The sequence below is a fragment of the Emydura macquarii genome, unplaced genomic scaffold, assembly GCF_026122565.2.
Source record: "Emydura macquarii macquarii isolate MOO-44397 ecotype Brisbane River unplaced genomic scaffold, CSIRO-AGI_Emac_v2 contig_2473, whole genome shotgun sequence".
Taxonomy (NCBI): domain Eukaryota; kingdom Metazoa; phylum Chordata; order Testudines; family Chelidae; genus Emydura; species Emydura macquarii.
Window position 1 is genome coordinate 3,919,209 of NW_027132610.1, and position 18,265 is coordinate 3,937,473.

An 18,265-nucleotide genomic window follows, 5' to 3' on the forward strand; every position below is an offset into this window, starting at 1 on the left:
TTCTTGGTTAAGTGTGGATTGGGAAATTTAGTGCTACAGAGACTTCCCTATAATGGATGTAAGGACCCCTTATTTACCCTGGCTGGAACGCCACTCCAACCCATGCAATAGGTACAGATTGGTTTGCGGGTCTGACGTTGCCTTGTGAATATGAAGGGGAGTTCTTTTTACATTGTAACATTGCTTTTCATCCATGGGAACAGCTAACAATGAAAACTTTGTGCTTTGCTTGCCTTACAGTGGACAGCTCAGCCTTCACCCCAGCTTCTACTCCTGCAGAGCACCTTTCCCAGATTAGAAGGTGAAAAAAACCTCGGGATGACATGTTCAATGAACGTCTCCACAGCTGCTGACACAGAGCTCAGAGCCTGGAGGATGTCACTGTCAGAAAAACTGAACATGGACATGGAAAACAGAAAATCAGCACAGGAGCAGGAGCATGCAACGCAAGAGGAGATGTTGCATATTATGAGGGATCAGTCTGACATGCTGAGGCGTCTGTGGCAGAGCTGCAGGAAAAGGATAGACTCCCTCTGCAGCCCCTGCAAAATGCTCAGCAAACAAGCTGTTTCCCAGCCCCCACCTCCAAGCGCTCTAGGAGGAGGTTGCGCAGGATGCAGTACATGCTCCACTCCACGGCAGTGGAGGGGAGAAGAAAGAGGTGACAGTCCCTTTAAGAACTGGGAATGTGCATGCTTTGCTGTTTGCAGTCACCCTTTGTTCTGGATGCCCTAACAGCTTTATGAGAATGTTAAATTATCTTCCTTCCTCCCTCCCCCCTCCACTGTAACGGCTCACCAATAAAAATTTACTGCTTTAAAAAAAATTACTCTTTATTTATTGAGAGCTCAGGGATTGTCAGCGGGGGGAGAGTGGGAGGGGAATGATAGTGAAAAGGTGGGGGATGGGAAGGGAAGGCACAACATTGATAGAGACATACATTACTGCAGTTCATTGCAAAAATGGGTTTTCAATGCTTCCCTGAGGTGCAGCACTCCACGGTTGGCTCTCAGCATAGCACTGGTATGTGACTACTCAAAATTTGCCTATCAGTCTCTATGACCCAACCCAGCGGGAAACTTTTCCCCCTTTGTTTCACACACATTATGGAGCACACAGCAGGCACAGATAACAGTTGGGATGTTGCATTCATTGAGGTCTAACCTAGTGAACAAACTGCACCAGCATACCTTTAAGCAGCCAAATGCACATTCCACCACCATTCTGCACTTGCTGAGCCTATTATTGAAATGCTCCTTCTCGCTGCCCAGGTGCCCGGTGTAGGGCTTCATTAGCCAGGGGAACAAGGAGTAGGCAGGCTCCCCCGGGATCACTATTGGCATTTCAACATCGCCAATATTTATTTTTTGGTCTGGGAAGAAAGTGTCCACCTGCATCTTTTTTAACGGACCTGAGTTCCTAAAGATAGACACGTCATGCACCTTTCTCGATCACCCACCATTGATGTCGGTGAAGTGTCCCCTGAGATCCACAAGGGCCTGCAACACCGTTGAGAAGTATCCCTTTTGATTTACCACCTGTGGCAAGGTGGTCCAGTGCTAAGATAGGGATATGCGTGCCATCTATCGCCCCGCCACAGTTTGGGAACTCCATTGCTGCAAACCTGTCCACTATGTCCTGCATGTTTCTCAAAGTCACTATTAATGGCCCTGCACGCTTGTATCACAGTAGCTCTCACGGTAGATTGACTGACTCCAAATTGAGTCCCAAGTGACCAGTGGCAGTCTGCGGTAGCTAGCTTCCACAGAGCGATGGCCACTCGCTTCTCCACTGTCACAGCAGGTCTCAAGCGAGTATTCATGCGTTTCAGGACTGGGGATAGCGCTGCGCAAAGTTCAAGGAAAGTGGCCTTTCGCATACAAAAGTTCAGTAGCCACTGCTCATCATCCCACACCTTCATAACGATGTGATCCCACCAGTCACTGCTTGTTTCCCTGGACCAGAAGCGGTGCTCCACCAACTGAAGATGCTGCATGACAGCATGCAGCAAATAGGAATGGTTTCATTCTATGGCTTGTAGCAGGGCAGCTTCAGTAACATCACAGTTTTCCTCACTATGGATCCTGCCTCAGCCTTGAAAATACTGCAGGATAAGTCCAGAGGTATTTGTGATACTCACAATGATAGTGCACAGTTGAGTGGGCTACATGCCTCCCAGCAATGGTGTGCGCGCGGCAGAGACGGGTTTGGAAAAATGGCATGAAAAAACATTCTTCTGTTTGTTTTGGCCAAGAGGGGAGAAAGCACATTGCAACATGGACGCATGACAGCCTTCCCACAAAGCTCTGCAGGTCGTTGCACTGTGGGACAGCTACTCCCAGTGCACTGCTTTGATTATCGATGCAAGCGTGGCTGGTGGGGACACAAACTGCTGATTCAATGTGCGTGGTGTGATCACACATGTCCGACATTGTAAGCTCGGTGGGTGAAAGTCAACTGAAATTAAATCGACTTCACTCCGCAGTGTAGACATACCCTGTGTTTCCAGGGAAGAGCTACTATCTTGAGCTTCCTGGATAAGCTACATTTCAGACAACAAAACTGACACTTTGCAGTGGGACGGTCACATTGTGTGTGATAACTAGCTGGCTTTTGAGTGAGATTTTCAAAGCAGTGTAGGGGATTGACAGCTTTTAGATTAGTTTTAAACATATTTTAACTGAGTTTTAGAATCAGCAGGATCCACGCAGCACATGTGCACGGGCGCCCAGGTTTCTCCAGGGGCTCTCTTTGTTTTCCATTGTCCAGGCTGCAATTTGGGGCCCCAAACGCGCCAAATACAGCAGGATCCAGGTGTCATAACTGGATTTTTGTGGTGCTGGCGCCTGTTTCTAAAACACTAGGTGCAGTAGGAGCAGCTGGACTTGTTCCCCGCTCGTGCATTGGAGTGTGGAGGTTAGGGGCCAGATCCAGCGGCAGCCAGATGCTGGATCCACGTTTTTGCCCTGCTGAGGCCCTGGATGCAGCGGGACACGGGTTTGGGAGCATCAGGAGCAATCCAGTTGGGTCTCTATTTTGATGGTACCATTTAGGGAGCTTGGCTGGGGCTGAAAACGGGCAGCATCTGGCAGGATCCAGCGAGATCCAGCTGTTCCCCCGCTCCGAGCACCGTCCTTGGGTGTTTGCCATATTCGGACACGGACTCACGGATCCCCAGATACGCCGGGGGGGGGGGGGGGGGGTGTGGGGGGCGACGCGAGCTCGGCTCGAGGCTTTGAAAATCAGCCTCCGCTGTGAGCGTCTAAGATGTTCTTGGCACCCGAGGCCGGGGGCGATGCAGCGAGGGAAGCGGGGCACTTGTCCTACAGCTGCTCCCGCGCCTCCACCGAGCCAGTCAGCGGCACGAAGCTCCTGAGCAAGGCGCCGCGTCCATCGGCCCGGCGCCGCAGCCAGCCCGGCTCTCCCGAGCCCGTCCCGCCATGCAGCAAGGCCAGGTAAGGGCGGCAGGGGGCCGGGCCGGCGGCTCCCTGCCCGGGCGCTAGGGACGGCAAAGGAGCGGGCAAGACAGGCGCCGTTCTCGGTCCTAGCTGGCGCCTGCGGGCTCCTCCCGCCATTCCGTCCCCTCCGGCGGGGCTGGTTCCGACCCAGAGGTGCAGCCGGGGGCGGGACCGGGGGAGACCGAGCGGCGGGGGAAGCTGGAGCAAGCCCAGCAGCTGAGCGCCCCGCTCGGTGCCAGGAAAGCGGCGGGGGGCGGGGGGAGCTCGGCGGCACCTGACCCTGGTGTAAAGAGCGAGCGGGGGGGCACCTCGCAGCCAGCGGCTGCGCCCGGGCCAGCGGGGCGGGGAATGGAGGGGCGCGCTGCCGCCGGCGCTGCGCTCGGTGCCGGGGACACCCCGGTGTGTGTGTTCCGGGGGGCGGCTGAGCCAAGGGGCCGTAGGACGGCAGCACCCCGCCGGGGATCAGCGCCCGGCAGGGAGCAGCAGGCGCCGCCCGTGTGAACGCGCCGTTTCTGCCGGGGGCTGTTCCAGGTCTGGGCGCTGCTCGCCGCTCTTCTCTTCGCCGGGCTGGGCAGCCCCAGAGCCGAGGCCTTCAAGGTGAGCAAGCGGACTCGAACCTGCGCCGACCGGCCGGAGGAGCTGCTGGAGCAGCTGTACGGGCGGCTCAGCGCCGGCATGCTCAGCGCCTTCCACCACACCCTGCAGCTGGAGCCGCTGGAGAAAGAGCATAACGTCAGCTGTCCGGCAGGGGGCAGAGCAGTCAGCGACAAAAAGTACCGCCTCCCTATCAACCTGCACAGCGTCTCCCCCTGGTCTTACAGGTGACTAGAGCGGCTTTATCTACTTGGCTAGTCTCCCCCGGTGGGACAGGCCCACTGTAGGGGTTATGGGGGCCCATCATTGCTGTTAGCGTCTTCCCAGGCTGAGTTTCTTGTCAGATCGGAACTGTTTCCCTGACACAGGGGCTCAACAGAGGCCTCTAGAGAAGGAAGTCTGGAAGCAAGACTGGCTGTCTTCCTAGCTAGAAGATAGGCTCTAGCCCAGTCAGAAGTTATGGGCTTGATGTAGAAATTGAGGTGAGGCTCTGTGGTGCATGTTGTGTAAGAGGCCAGACTAGATGCTCATAATGGTCCTTCTAGGCTTAAAATCTATGACTCGAAAAGCCGGATAGTCCTTAACTAACACGCAGAAAGGTTCACGTGACTTTGCTGCCATGATTCTCCTTTTCTTGTATTGATGAGTAAGGACGTAGCTCCATTCAGGCAAAGCTGCCCGGCACAGAGATGTATTTAAGCATCATATTCTCTAGATCTTAGACTGTCTCACAATAACTCACACATGGAGTAGGGATGCTGGAACACAGGAGAGTGTAAGCTCTTGGGATGAAATCCTGACCCTATTGAAGTCAATGGGGCTTTGCCATTGGTTTCAGTGGGGCCAGGATTTATCCCTAACATTGACAATAGTGTCAAGGTCCCTTGCTCCCCCAAAGAAAGAGGCTTAAACCCACTCGTTTCCCCACCTGTGGTCATTGCTGACTCAGGAGTCACTTTGACTGTCTTTCGATGTCTCAGGCGGGTGCGAATGGCCTGGCCTGCTGCTCTGCAGTGATAGAAGCACTAAGTGAAGGACAGAAGGTGGGGTTCAATGGCACTGATTTTGGGGAGCGAGGAGTCATCTTGGGGAATGGAATGATTAAAAGATATTGGAAAAAAGCCAGACCAAGAGCTTGAAAGAGTTAAAATATGCTATAAAATAGTACAGTGTAAGGGGAAAATACAAAGCTGCAAGAGAAATGCATAAAACAGGTAGAAAGAGAAGTGAAAAGTGAACAAGAAAATGGAGTTGACATTAAGCTTTTTGCTCAACTAGAAAGTTTTCCCCCACCACCCCAAAGGTGGCACAGGGGGCACACTGCCCATGCAGAATCAGTTCCATCCTATAAAACTGGCACCAAGAAAACCCCCTGATTGTGCAGCTGTTCCATGGAGACTCATCCCTTTAAGATAGGCGGGACAGGATGTAGACAGTGTGGAAAGGGAACAGTGGTTATGAATTCCACAATCTTTCCTGATTAATAAACTGCACCTTGCAAAAGGAGGCATCTGACTGACTATCAGATCCTACAGCAGTGCAGAAATCTGATAACAAAAGAGACTGAGATTAAGGGACATTAACCTCTTCAGTGAAGATATTTGAATTTTCAGTACACTTATTTTTTCAATTACAGCAGGAAATAACAGATACTTTCATGAGAGAAATGTGGGCTGGAAATAGGATTTGATTACCTAGAATTTCACTAAAAATAAATAAAGGAAATCCCATCCAAGGTAAAGTTAAACATTCAGGAGGCATTTGGCCTTTAGCAGAGAAAATAAACTACGAAGAAAGCCAAGAGGAGCAGAATACCAGCAATGGTGGGGACCATTAATGTTTTAGATGATTACCTCAAAGAGAGAGACATTACCATACACGTAAAAAAAATCTGTTATTAAATAATAAAGAAAAGCTACTATATCCTAAAGTGCACACACATTCCAACTCATTATCAGCAAAACCATAGAGCTTTGTGTTTGGCTTTCAAGGTCTTCCATATGAGACCTGAAACTCAGAAATAAAAAGATGGTTTTCCTAACTCCTGGCCCAAAGACTGAGCCTGGGATCTGAAAGTTCAGCTGAAGTGTGGGTCCAAATTGTCCTCTGTGTAGATTACTCCTCTGTAGGGTTGGTAATGCCACCTGATCCTTCCTTTTGGGGCTGCCACTCTCACTCTGACAGACAGGGTTTTCCCACTGAAACTCAGTGATTTTAAGAGATCCAGAAAAGACCAGGAAGAGGAGTCAGGAGGCCCTGTGTTTTCAGAATGCATTGATTTAGGTCCAAAACCTCTATGGGAGACAATCCTGTTGAGTAACAAAAATATTTAAAAAAAACTAATTGTGCAAGAACGTGTGTGGACAGAGCATAACAATGAGATCCAGGGATTTCATAGCAGCAGGTAACCTTAGGCCAGCCCACTGTCCTGGGTTCTAAAATGCATCCGACTTCACCATCTGCCATGTTTACAGTTGTGATGTTCCCAGGAGGTGCCTTCACATGCCCTACTGCCAACACTGTCCTCAAGGGTTGACTCCTCTCTCTTATGATGCCGGGCCACAAACAAGGAAGTAAAGTAAAAATGGGAGTTTTCTAAAGCATTGAAAACAGGGCATAATCCTGCCCTCTTTACTTCTCTGGGATTTGTGCCTGAATAAGGAACGGGGGACAGGGTCCTTTATTTTCAATCTTCTATTGTGAACAATAGAGAGCTAAAAACAAGCCCAAACCCAAAAGAATTTGAATTTCTCTTTACATTTCATACGTGATCCTGTTACAATGCCCTGACTGAAGGACAAAGTCACAGTTCATGCAACACACTTGAAGATAAAAATACCACCTCATTAGTGACCTCCCATAGGTGGTTTACTTTGTGGCATGTTCTCTGCTTATTTTAGCTTAAAAAATAAACCCTACCTGAGATAAAAACAGTTCATTTGCTCAATGAGGCTTTTATAGACAAGCTAATATATATAGGAATATTACTGTTTCTTGTAAACATGGAGGATTTTTTTTTATAGCTACATTAAAAAATGCCCTGAAACCCCAAATACGTTGAAATACTGAGAATAGCACACACCAATAACTTAACTAACTCACATCCACTTATTCTGCCCTATATTGGTCTTACCAGGATGTTGGTCTACCTGGGATAAGAATTACCAAACCTGGCCTCAATCCTGCCATCGTATCTGTGTGGGCAGATTTCTTTGACTTCATTGGAGCTCAGCATAGGCATAGTGATCTGTTCACACAGCACCAGTCACAGGAATGGGACTAAAGGGGGAACAGAAAGCCATAAATCCACTGCCCTCTCATCCAGATGTCTCAGACTGCGCTGGTTAAACAGCTCCAACCTCTCTCTAGCCATTCGAGTGACCCTATGTTTTTAATATTTATATATTGTATTACGGTGTAACCTCAGAGGCCCAGTCATGGACCAGGACCCCAGTGTGCTCGGCCCTGTACGAACACAGAATAAAAAGACAGCCTCTTCCCCCAAGTGTTTATGATCTATTCTTGGTATAAAACAAGAGCCACCAGCTGGATACAATCAGGCAGGGAGTACAAGGAAACAGTGAGACAACAGCGATTAGTGTGATAGGCGGTGATCTCTGTACATCCTGGGCCTCCTCTTTCTCAAGTTTTTTGTTAGCATCATGGCAAAGATGAATTTTGAGGAGGGTTTTGGAGGAGTATAACGAGGTGGCTCTAGAGATGTTCAAGGGGGGGTTCCTCCCAGGCGTGAGGGGCAGTTTGGTACAAATCACAACATGTTTAATAATAACTATTGGTTATTTAGTTTTAGTTTTAAATCCCAATTGGGGCTCGTAATGAAGTTAGGAATGTTTTAAAGTAATACCCAATTGGAGGGGACTCCTGAGGCTGTGCTGCAAACCTACCTACAGTGACGCAGAAACCTAGGGGCTATTGCCTACCAACAGATCTCATTGGCAGGAAGCTTTTCCTGATAGCCAGCCTTTTATTAGGTCAGTAATCAGGTGCCCCAAACTGAGGGCAGTATTCAAGGTGTGGACACACTGATGCTGCGTGCAGAGGGACTGTCCCTCCCCTACTCCATGACATGATACCACTGAGCATGCAGTCTAAAAGTGCTCAGATTCTCACACACACACACACACACACACACACACACACACACACACACACGATCACCCTGACGCCTCTCAGCCTTATTGCTCTCCAGCTTTCTCTATGCCATTCAAGAGCTACATGACAGATTATTTTTGCCCGAGTGCATTCGCTTAGTTTTTCCGAAACTTATGTTTCTGCCCCTGATTTTAATCTCTCTGGGATCTGTTGTATTATTTCTCTGTCTTCATTTGACATTTGCAACAGCTCCCAATGCAACATCATTGGCAGATTTCATTAACATCCTTTTTATATCCTCTCATGAATAATGAAGAGGTTAAGTAAGTCAGGCCTAGCTTCAATCCCTGCAGTTCCTCCCTGGCCACCTGCCCCCCCAGCTCCGCAGGCTGCCATTTATCACTGTTTCTTGTTTAACCTTTCAGTTCACATGACAGCGTTCCAAGCCAACTGGAATTTTTCACATAAGAGTTAGAGTTAGTCAGAGAGAAACAAATGCTTTACTGAAATCCTAGTGTCTGACACTCACCTACAACATCCCCTCGTCCAAGTGTGTAATTCTATATGCACAGATACATTTTGAAAGCAATCAGTTTGGGCTGGCAGAATGCATGCACAATCCATCTCCAGCCTCTTTTCTTGTCTTTGCACTGCACTCATTACTACTTTCCTATCCTTAATTTGCGTATATGAAAGTTAAAACTTACATCATTTTTGGCTTGCTACTCCGCAGAAGCACAGGAGTTGCCAGATGGTCCAGGATCCTGCTGCTGGCAGTACCTAACTCGGGTGTGTGGGGGGAAAGGGATAAATTACATCTGCCTGATATTGAAATCCCATCCTGCTGGCCACAGAAGATCAGTAGATGACCCGCAGCATGAAGTTTAATGACCCGTATCACTCTTTTACCTTGCAAGAGCTGTAGAGAGACAGTAAACTGAAGTCACTATATTGAAGTCAGTGGGGATCTCACTGGCTTTGCTGAGCACCTAACAAGACGGGGCCCAGAATTATCCACTCCTTTTAAAAATGCAGCCAACAGCACAAGCTCCTGCAAACAGAGCCCTGCAGGTTGCTTGTGCTCTGGATAGTCATATTTCTATTCCAGGGCTGCTCTTTCTTTCTAATGATATTACATGGATTTGCATTGGGGTCAGCTGACATCTGCTTTTCGGAGGTGCTGCTGAGCCCTTTGCTCCTAGGTCATTGCTCTAGTTTAGCACTGCTTCAGTAATGTTGGTATTGGTGCTTGGTTTGCCACCTGCAGCGTGCTGCTTTGCCCTGAACAGGACGAGCTACCCCCATTTAAAGTAAGAGAAGCCACACACGTTAAACTTGTATCAACAGAGACATGAGCAGCTTTATTCATGTGAGGAGAGCCACTCAACACAAGTAAAGTGCACATGACTCAACGTTTGCAGCCTAAATCTAGGAATAATGGTTGATACCCTGTTCCCACTGAGATCCATGGCAAAACTTCCACCCGATAGAAGTAGGAAGGGGTGCATGAGGCATTCCACAAAGGCAGATATACAAATCAGATTTGTTTTTATCTGCCAGTATATAAATACTGTAATAATCACTTATAGCTGATTGATAGGAATGTATTCAAGTGTCTCTGAAAAACCCACATCTCCCTGATTCCCCCCCAAAATATAGAACCACTAAATCCCTCTCATCTCCGGATTTCCCAGTATAGCCTCTTCTGTGTCTGTCTCGTAGGACCCAATCCCGCACACAGTCTGCTTTTGCCTCCCCTATGCCTGGGTGCAAATGTCCACTCTAGTGGATCCTGAAGCAGGTTTGAGGCCTGAGACACTTTAGGACAGAAACTATCTTTATTTTTGTGTTCTGTACAGCATCCAGCATGTTGTCATTGCTAATGAAGTCATCTCCTTTTTACAATATACGTACAGGTTATGAAGTCAGAGTGGGTTACGTAATAAGATACACAGTAAGATGAATACATTAACAAATATTTCCAAAATTTCCTGAATGGGAGCTAAATTGCTGGGTTCCTCTTGGCTGTCCTACTCTCCTATTGAGTCCCTGCTGAATAACACTTATAAAACAAAGTATTTTAGGTCGGAGTCAGATGGAGTTTAGCTACAGCATCACCAGTTGTGATTTGACTCCTCCTGCTTCCCACTTTACACACAAAGAAGGTGACAAATTTCCTTTACTTTCTAGTGCCCTCTTCTTCTTACGACATGTACTTATTTGATCATGTAACCCAATGCTCATTCATCCCATTCATCCCTTGTTTGTGTGTTTGGGTTTTTTTACAAATGATTTCTCTCTATACAAAAATGCCAGGTTTAGTGCTCATGTATTTAAAATTCTAATAAAGTATTACAGGAGGATATCCATCTTCATCTTTGCTAACACTCAGGCTGGCTTAGAAAACTGAAGCACTTTCAGGAAAAAAAATATACAAGGAAAGGGACTTTTCTTGTGAATAAACTTCCTGTGATTTTTTTCAAGCACTATACCCAGGACATTTTACAGAGTTTAGCATTATCATATGATTCAGTGGAATAGCCCAGAGGTGCAGCCCTGGGGGAGGATGCAGCAGAATGCAAATTTGCTATTAATCAGATCTTTGTTTTAACGGATCTGTGTAATGATCACCTGGACCTAATCAGAGTTCTAGAATGCAGAGCATCATCCCGTTACTGAACATTCTGAACAATTTACAGGATGGAGATTTCAAAGCTGCTAGTTTTGTAATGGACAGGTACATCCTTCCCTACTGGAAATTTGCTAGGATTATTTAATTATTTCACTTTATATTTAATGTGTTTTACATAAATATCGGGTCAACTCACTGCTGGTGTAAATGGGCACATTGACACTGACTGCAATTCAGTGGAATTCCACATGCTCATCCCAGCACTGAATCTGACCCTGTGCATGTAAGGCGCTTGGAAAGTGCAAAGTGCATATATAAGCGATAAGTACAATTATGAAGATCACCTACAGGCACAGCAATATAGGACAACCAGCTCCTTAAACAACTCAATACTTTGCAAGCGTTGCTGCTTCTGACAAAGCATCCTTTCAAAGTTTGCAATCATACTAAGCAAACAGCAGGAAGTTTGCTTTTCATTCAGAGCTCTCAAAGCACTCAGCAGGGTCACAAGAAAGAGCAAGTCAAAAACTAGTCATATTTCACTAGCCACTCCAGTTCAGTACGAAATTTAAATTTATTTAGAAGAAAAGTTAAACACAGAATCTGTGTATAGCTCACTACTAGGAGGTTGTTTCTGTCTTCTGTATGTTTGGACTGCTGTCTAAAAGGCTAGTTAATGTTAACCACCAATAACACAGTGATTACATGGTCACATCTTCAGTCACATGTGGGAAAGCATTAATGTGAAATTAGAGCATGCCCCTAACCAATCCAGTACTGATACTTCCTACAAACGAATAAAATATTTTTAGTCCTTTTCTAGGGAAAGAAATGAATACATTGTGAATTGCAATATGGTGGATTGATGGAACTACACTGATTTACAGCAGCTGAGAACATACGTGTTCCCTGTACATGAATGTTCATGTTCTACACATGAAAACAGGAGCAGGTGCGCAGTGGCATAGATTGCATGGAAGGAAGACGTTAAAACTGACAGACTTTTCCTGACAGCACCATTGGTAATCTCTAAGCAATTCAAACCAAAGTCAGAAAGGAGGCAAAGCACAGAAAGACAACGAGGCTTTAGAGGAATGCTTTTCTCTGTTAAGCTTTGTGCTCAAGCCTCAGAAGCTTGGATCCAGATTCAAAGTACAGGGACACTTGGCTCCAGAGTTTAGTTTCAGCCCATTTTATGGAGAGAAAACAGCCATGAAGTTCTAGTCTGGCTCCAAAACCTTCCCATAATTTGGTTCCAGGGTTTGGCTCTGAATCAGCTCTGATTTTTTCCACTCCTTTTATTATCATGGAGCTAGGGTAGCAACCCCACAGTTCAGATTGTAAGACGCTCTCTATACAACACCCATTTTGATCCCCATTCTAGCTTTCTCAGGCCCCCCACCCCCACATACCCCATTTTCACATGAAATTTTACATGTGTACCTCCCTGCTTAGAGGATATTTTGGGGAAAATTCAGGGTGGATCAGTCAAAGTGCAAAAGAGCTAAAAACTCCTATCTTTGCATGAGGCACAGAGCCTCTGTTAGCCAGTCAGGAAGCACTTTCAAGGTCTCCCACAACAGCCGAATTCAAGAGGTAGATCTGCATGGCACAAGAAGCCTGGTCACACTTCCATGTGGGGTGAGGATTGTACATATAGCAATGTAGGAGATTAAGATAATTCATGGTTCCCATTTTGCTGGCCCATATTTTTTTTATTTCATGGTGAGCTGACTTCTGGTAATCCTGAAACACAGATTATACCCAGAAAAAGAAAGAAAGCATATTGCAGAAAGAGAAAGGTTTCCTGTTTTTGTAGTACTATAATACTGTTGACATTTGAATATAAAGGAGTTATTCATGTACTGTGGGAAAAGCCAACACTTAAGAGACAACAACATACCACGTGGTGTAACCCAAACTATGCAAATTGCCAAAATGTACCTTATGTGGGTGTTGAAATCAGTTGTGTTTTTGACTGAGGTGGATCCCTGCTGTCTGCCCCCAGTAACATGCTCCTTGAAATAGAGATATAGCAACAGGCTGGAGCTTTTATACCTGGGAAGTGGGTGTAACCCTTGACCCTGGACCTGTGGTGTTCTGGGAAATGTAGTTCAGGAAACCAGTGTGAAGTCCAGCATGTCATCTTACAACTGGTTAATTTAAAGAATGTAAGGGGATACTGAGTTACATGGTCAGTTTGCATCACACATGAGTAAATGTCTTCAGCCCTTTTTCAATGAAGATGGAGGTTTTAGCTCTCTTATAGGAACACAGGAGTTGCCAGATTGGATCAGACTCATGGTCCATCTAGTCCTCCATCCTGTCTCCAACAGTGGCCAGCACCAGGTGTTTCAGACAAAGGGACAAGAACCCCAGAGTAGGCAAATGTAAGATAGCCTGCCCCCCATGAAGGTCTAATCATGATCCCTTTTAATTAGAGTTTGGCTTAAACCCTGAAACATGAGCTTTTATCTCCCTTCCAATACTCTATTTTTATCATAAACTATTATAACTGGATATGCTTGTTACCCATATAAACATCCTACCTGACTTTGACTCTTTCCCTTCTTATTCATAGATTCCAAGGCCATAAGGGACCATTGTGATCATCTAGTCTGGTCTCCTGTATGGCACAGGCCATAGACTTTCCCCCAAATAATTCCTAGAGCAGATCTTTTAGAAACACATCCAATCTTGATTTAAAAATTGTCAGTGATCGAGAATCCACCATGACCCTTCATGAATTGTTCCAATGGTTAATTATTCTCACCGTTGAAAATTTATGCCTTATTTCCAGTCTGAATTGGTCTAGTTTCAATTTCCAGCCCTTGGATCGTGTTATACCTTTCTCTGCTAGACTGAAGAGTCCATTATTACATATTTGTTCCCCATGTAGATACTTACAGACTAATCACATCATGTCTTTGTTAAGCTAAATATAGTGATTGACTCAAGAAGCTCAATCTAAGGCATGTTTTCTAATCCTCTAATCATTCTTGTGGCTCTTCTCTGAACCTTCTCCAATTTATCAATATCCTTCTTGAATTGTGGACACCAGAACTGAACACAGAATTCCATCAGTGGTCGCATCAGTGCCAAATATAGAAGTAAAATAACCTCCCTGCTCCTAATCGAGATTCCCCTGTTGTATGCATCCTAGAATTACATTCCCTCTTGTACATCTGATTATCCACCATGACCCCCAAATCTTTTTCAGAGTCACTGCTTCCCAGGATAGAGTCCCCCACCCTGTAAGCATGGCCTACCTTCTTTATTCCTAGATGTATACATTTACACTTAGCCATATTAAAACACATAGTTTACTTGCACCCAGTTTACCATACAATGCAGATGGCTCTGAATCAGTGACCTGTCCTCTTCTTTATTTACCACTCTCCCAATTTTTGTATCATCTGCAAACTTTATCAGTGATGATTTTATGTTTTCTTGATCTCAATAACATACTGGGGCAAGGAGTTCCACAGTGTAATTCTGCATATACACTTTTCCTTTTAGGTGAGGGAGGGGTAAACTCCTCTGATAAAACAGTCTGAGCCAACTCAGCACAGGGAACAGTTTGAGCCCTGCCAGGGGCACAGGGCAGGCAGAAGCCTGGATCTGAGTAGGAGTTCTGGGCTATGGACTTTTGTTATAGTTTAAGTAGCCAGCTCTCCCTCAATCTATGACTAAGCCCTCGTTGCTTGGCTGATTTCTTGTAGGCGGCATAGCAGAATTGGCTCTTGAGGAAGGATTTGGAGGAGAAGGTAGTTAGCCTGTGGATTAATCTTTATTTACAAACTGCCTCTATCTAACTAACTGAAATTTTTATCAAAAAATGTATTCTAGGAAAATAATACACAACTGCTACATCATCAAGTAGTAGGAGAGGGCAACAAATAAAACTAAATTGGTTTCACAGCTCACCTCTAAGGGGGAACCTGGGGCTAGATTCACATAGGGACCTAGACAACTGCCTGCCTATTTAAATGCCATTGAAATTCACAAAAATACCTGCTCAGCTGCCATATAATCCTGACGGCACCTAACTGCCCATAGTCATCTAACTTTCCACCAATGGGCATGGGCAAAGCTGCCTAAGTCCTGACACTGTCCCACAGCTAGCAAGCTGCTCCATGCCCCACGCTCACACCTAAGCCCTGCAGGATTCTCATTCCTCCTCCTATCACACTAGCGGGGCCTCATCCAGCAGCTGTGCTCAGAGCACGCCTAATCCACATAAGCCCCACCCAGGGTGAATCAGCTTGGGAATTTCTGTGGCAGGCTGGCATGCACATCAGAGTCTGTCCAAGAGCCCGGGACCTCCAGTCTGCCTGATTTGGAGCAGGGACTTGACTCCAGAGCTTCTCCCTCCCTGGAAAGTCTCTAGTCACCAAGCTATTGGCCAGTCTGGAGTGCAACTTTCTCACTCTCTCCTATTGAAACTGTTCTCTTTGTAAAAATGGGAACAGCTTCAACAGGAGAGATTGAGGGACTGCACCCTGGAGTGCCCAATAGCCTAGTGGTTAGGTCGCTCCCGACAATGTGGGAGACCTGGATTCAAATACCTGCTCCAACTCAGGAGAGCTCTCACACCCTAGGTGAGTGCCCTAACCACTGGGAAATTGGGGGAAGGAGGAGGGGCTCTAATTTTTGTTATACAAAACAGCAGACCTGGCTAACGTGCTTAACTCCAGGAGAGGGTTCAGCAGTAATAAATGTTACCAAGGCTATTTACACAGTAAAGCTGTATCTGCAGAAAAACCTCAGTGAGAGACAGCCCCACGATTTTAACTAGTCAGAGTCACCTCTTGGGGTAGCTCTTACTTTTCTGCTGCGTTCAAGATTCAAAACAGTTCTACATCTGACTGTCTCACTCTCACATTTTTAGAAACTTAGGCCATTGAGATCTCAGTGCCTCAGACCCTGATCAGTTCAGTAAGCCACCCAACACTTTTTCTTTCCACTTTACAAATAAGCAGCACAACAGCCATAGCTACAGCTATTTTTCCTGGCAAAATCCCCAAAACATTAGATAATGCAATTTGATGTCAACATTTGTTACAATGTTTTCCAGATGGCTTAAATAAAAGCAGAAAATGAATCTTTATTCTTTACTTCCATGCAGAATTTCCTACGATCCCACAAGGTATCCCAAATACATTCCAGAAGCGTACTGTCTGTGCAAGGGCTGTCTCACTGGGGTTTACGGCGAGGAGAATTTCCACTTCCGCAGCACCCCTGTGTATATGCCAACTGTCATCCTACGCCGCACTTCAGGTTGTGCTGGGGGTCGCTATGTGTACACAGAGGATTACGTCACTATCCCGGTGGGGTGCACGTGTGTGCCTGAGCAGGAAAAAGAGGCAGACAGTGTCAATTCCAGCATAGACAAGCAAGAAATGAAGTTGTTGGTAAACCAGAATGACAATCCAGCATCTGAATGAGAAGCATTCAAGGAACCCTGCATACTAATTGGCTCCACATTGATACTTCACTGACGCAGGAGATTATAAAGCAACGGGGAAAATCATTTTGTCTTTCTAGTTATAACTGTTGCAGTTATAAGGTGGAGGCTGTGTTCAGTTATTCAGACATGTTAGTCAAGACATATGAAATAAGAAGGATCTTTTCAGAGTTCAGCTTCTTTACATTTGTTTTGTTTAGAGTCAAACACAATTTTATTCTACCATTGCTTATTTTGGGTGAATTTTATAAGGGGATATAACCATGCAACATGCTAGCTACTTTCATAACAAGCTCCTTGTTGCAAATACTGTACAATAATTTTATATTCTACTATTTGGTAATGCTATGTAAAAGTCACGTAACTATGGCACATGTACCATGTTAGCAGCAGAAAGGAAGACAGTAATTCTGATTGTTGGGGCCCTCCTGTTATAGTGCAGACTGTAAAAGTCCAAGTGATGTTCCTGGCTGCTACAACGTTAGCTATTTAGAGTCTACAAAATGGGAATCCTTTTCCACTGAGTATTTTTCAACTGTGTTGAATTGATAAAAGTCATCCATACAATACTCGATAACAGGAGACATTCTCTTTATTATTGCTCAATTCTCTGCGCTACTCTGAGTACAAACCTGCTGATAAAACAGTGACTAGAATGTTACAAAACTGTAATATTAACTTTTTTGATATGGTTTAAATCCTTCTAGTAGTAAAGAAGATACAAATATAATAAAGAGACTGACTCTGGCACACACGTATTCTACATTACACCCCATTCCCTGTCAACCTCTTAACTGTTAAGTCATGACAGCCGTAGCCTGTAAAGTTGCAAGCCTTGTCATGTTGACACTAAATCCCACTGAGGGAAATTAAATAGTAAAGCGAACTAATGAAATAACACAACTTGTGTTATTGTCTTTCCTGTGCATTATCAATCACTGGATAACAACTGGTGAAAGATTTATGGTTATGTAGTAGCATTTGGTCTTATGCCCCCAGTAGGCTACAGCCACTAGAGGACAATAAGATCTCATATGCTTGCAGAGGTCTGAAGTTCTAGTTGGAGGAACTAACAGTGGTACACACACATTGCTAATGCATCCCAGCCATATGAAAGACTGCATCTCTCCCTCCAGACAGTCACAAGGGGACATGATTCAGGCTGAATCAGCCAAGTGAATTCTGTAGCACAGACACAGCTAGTGACCACAGCCTCCCAAGGAAGCTGCAATCTCCAGCGATGATGGCTCTCTCAAAATGGGAGAGTAAGACAGAGCTTTTTCAGCAGGAGGAGCCTGATTGCGCAATTCCATTACAGACGAGCTGAGGACGAATGCACTTGTATAGTAATATGGTTGCTGCATCAACAACCTCAAAATTGTACTTGGTCCATGCAAGTATTCTTTATATTAGACAGAGGCGCCAAGAAAGCAAGATGCTATCCACCCCAATGTTCCTTTTCTTGTATGCCCACAGTACATCGTGGTAGTGCTGGGGAATAGGAAAGCCTGTGAGCAAAGCAGAATTTAACAAGCTGAATAAGCAGAGAATTAAAAATCACACTCCACGCGTGTCTCTTTTTGTCTTTTTATGTATAATGTTTAAGGTTAAGATTCTGTCACGGGAATTTTTAGTAAAAGTCAGGGACAGGTCACAGGCAATAAACAAAAATTCACGGAAGCCTGTGACTTGTCCCTGACTTTTACTAAAAACATTCTGGAGCGGGAGACTAAAGTCGGACTCTCACCAGGGGCTGACTGCTGGCTGCCGCTCCAGCTCCACTGCTGCTCCTGCTCTGTCCCCAGTGACTGCTACTAATGCAGAAGCAGCCGCTACTCCAGCACCGGGGGCTGGTGAGCCCCAGGCCACTGCTCCGGCCCTGGGCCACTATTCCAGCCCTGCGGCTGCTCCTGGGCAGGGGCTGACATCTACTTCAGCCCCACCATTGTGGCGGGCTGAAGCTGAAGAAGTCCCAGAGGTCTGCTGAAGTAACAGAATCCA

At 45.8% G+C, this 18,265-nt stretch overlaps 2 protein-coding genes and 1 long non-coding RNA gene across 3 annotated transcripts in view; 2 read left to right on the forward strand and 1 right to left on the reverse strand.

Moving 5' to 3' along the window:
• IFT88 (intraflagellar transport 88) overlaps positions 1-566 on the forward strand; it is a 68,486-nt gene extending 67,920 nt beyond the window's left edge. Inside the window, exon 25 of the mRNA XM_067562847.1 lies at positions 241-566. Within this exon, the coding sequence (XP_067418948.1) occupies positions 241-305 (65 nt within the window). The 3' untranslated portion in view covers positions 306-566. The remainder of the gene's footprint in view (positions 1-240) is intronic.
• A 3,329-nt stretch (positions 567-3,895) lies between these two features.
• Positions 3,896-12,801, reverse strand: LOC137162808 (uncharacterized). The gene is made up of 3 exons (XR_010922504.1): positions 12,742-12,801; positions 4,981-5,077; positions 3,896-4,172 (listed from the first exon to the last, which is right to left on the reverse strand). It is a non-coding gene; the product is annotated as an uncharacterized lncRNA (long non-coding RNA).
• Positions 4,011-18,005, forward strand: IL17D (interleukin 17D). The gene is made up of 2 exons (XM_067562730.1): positions 4,011-4,279; positions 15,926-18,005. Exons 1-2 carry the CDS (start codon positions 4,134-4,136, stop codon positions 16,242-16,244), a joined length of 465 nt encoding a protein of 154 aa, XP_067418831.1. The 5' UTR covers positions 4,011-4,133; the 3' UTR covers positions 16,245-18,005.
• Positions 18,006-18,265: the final 260 nt, after the last annotated feature.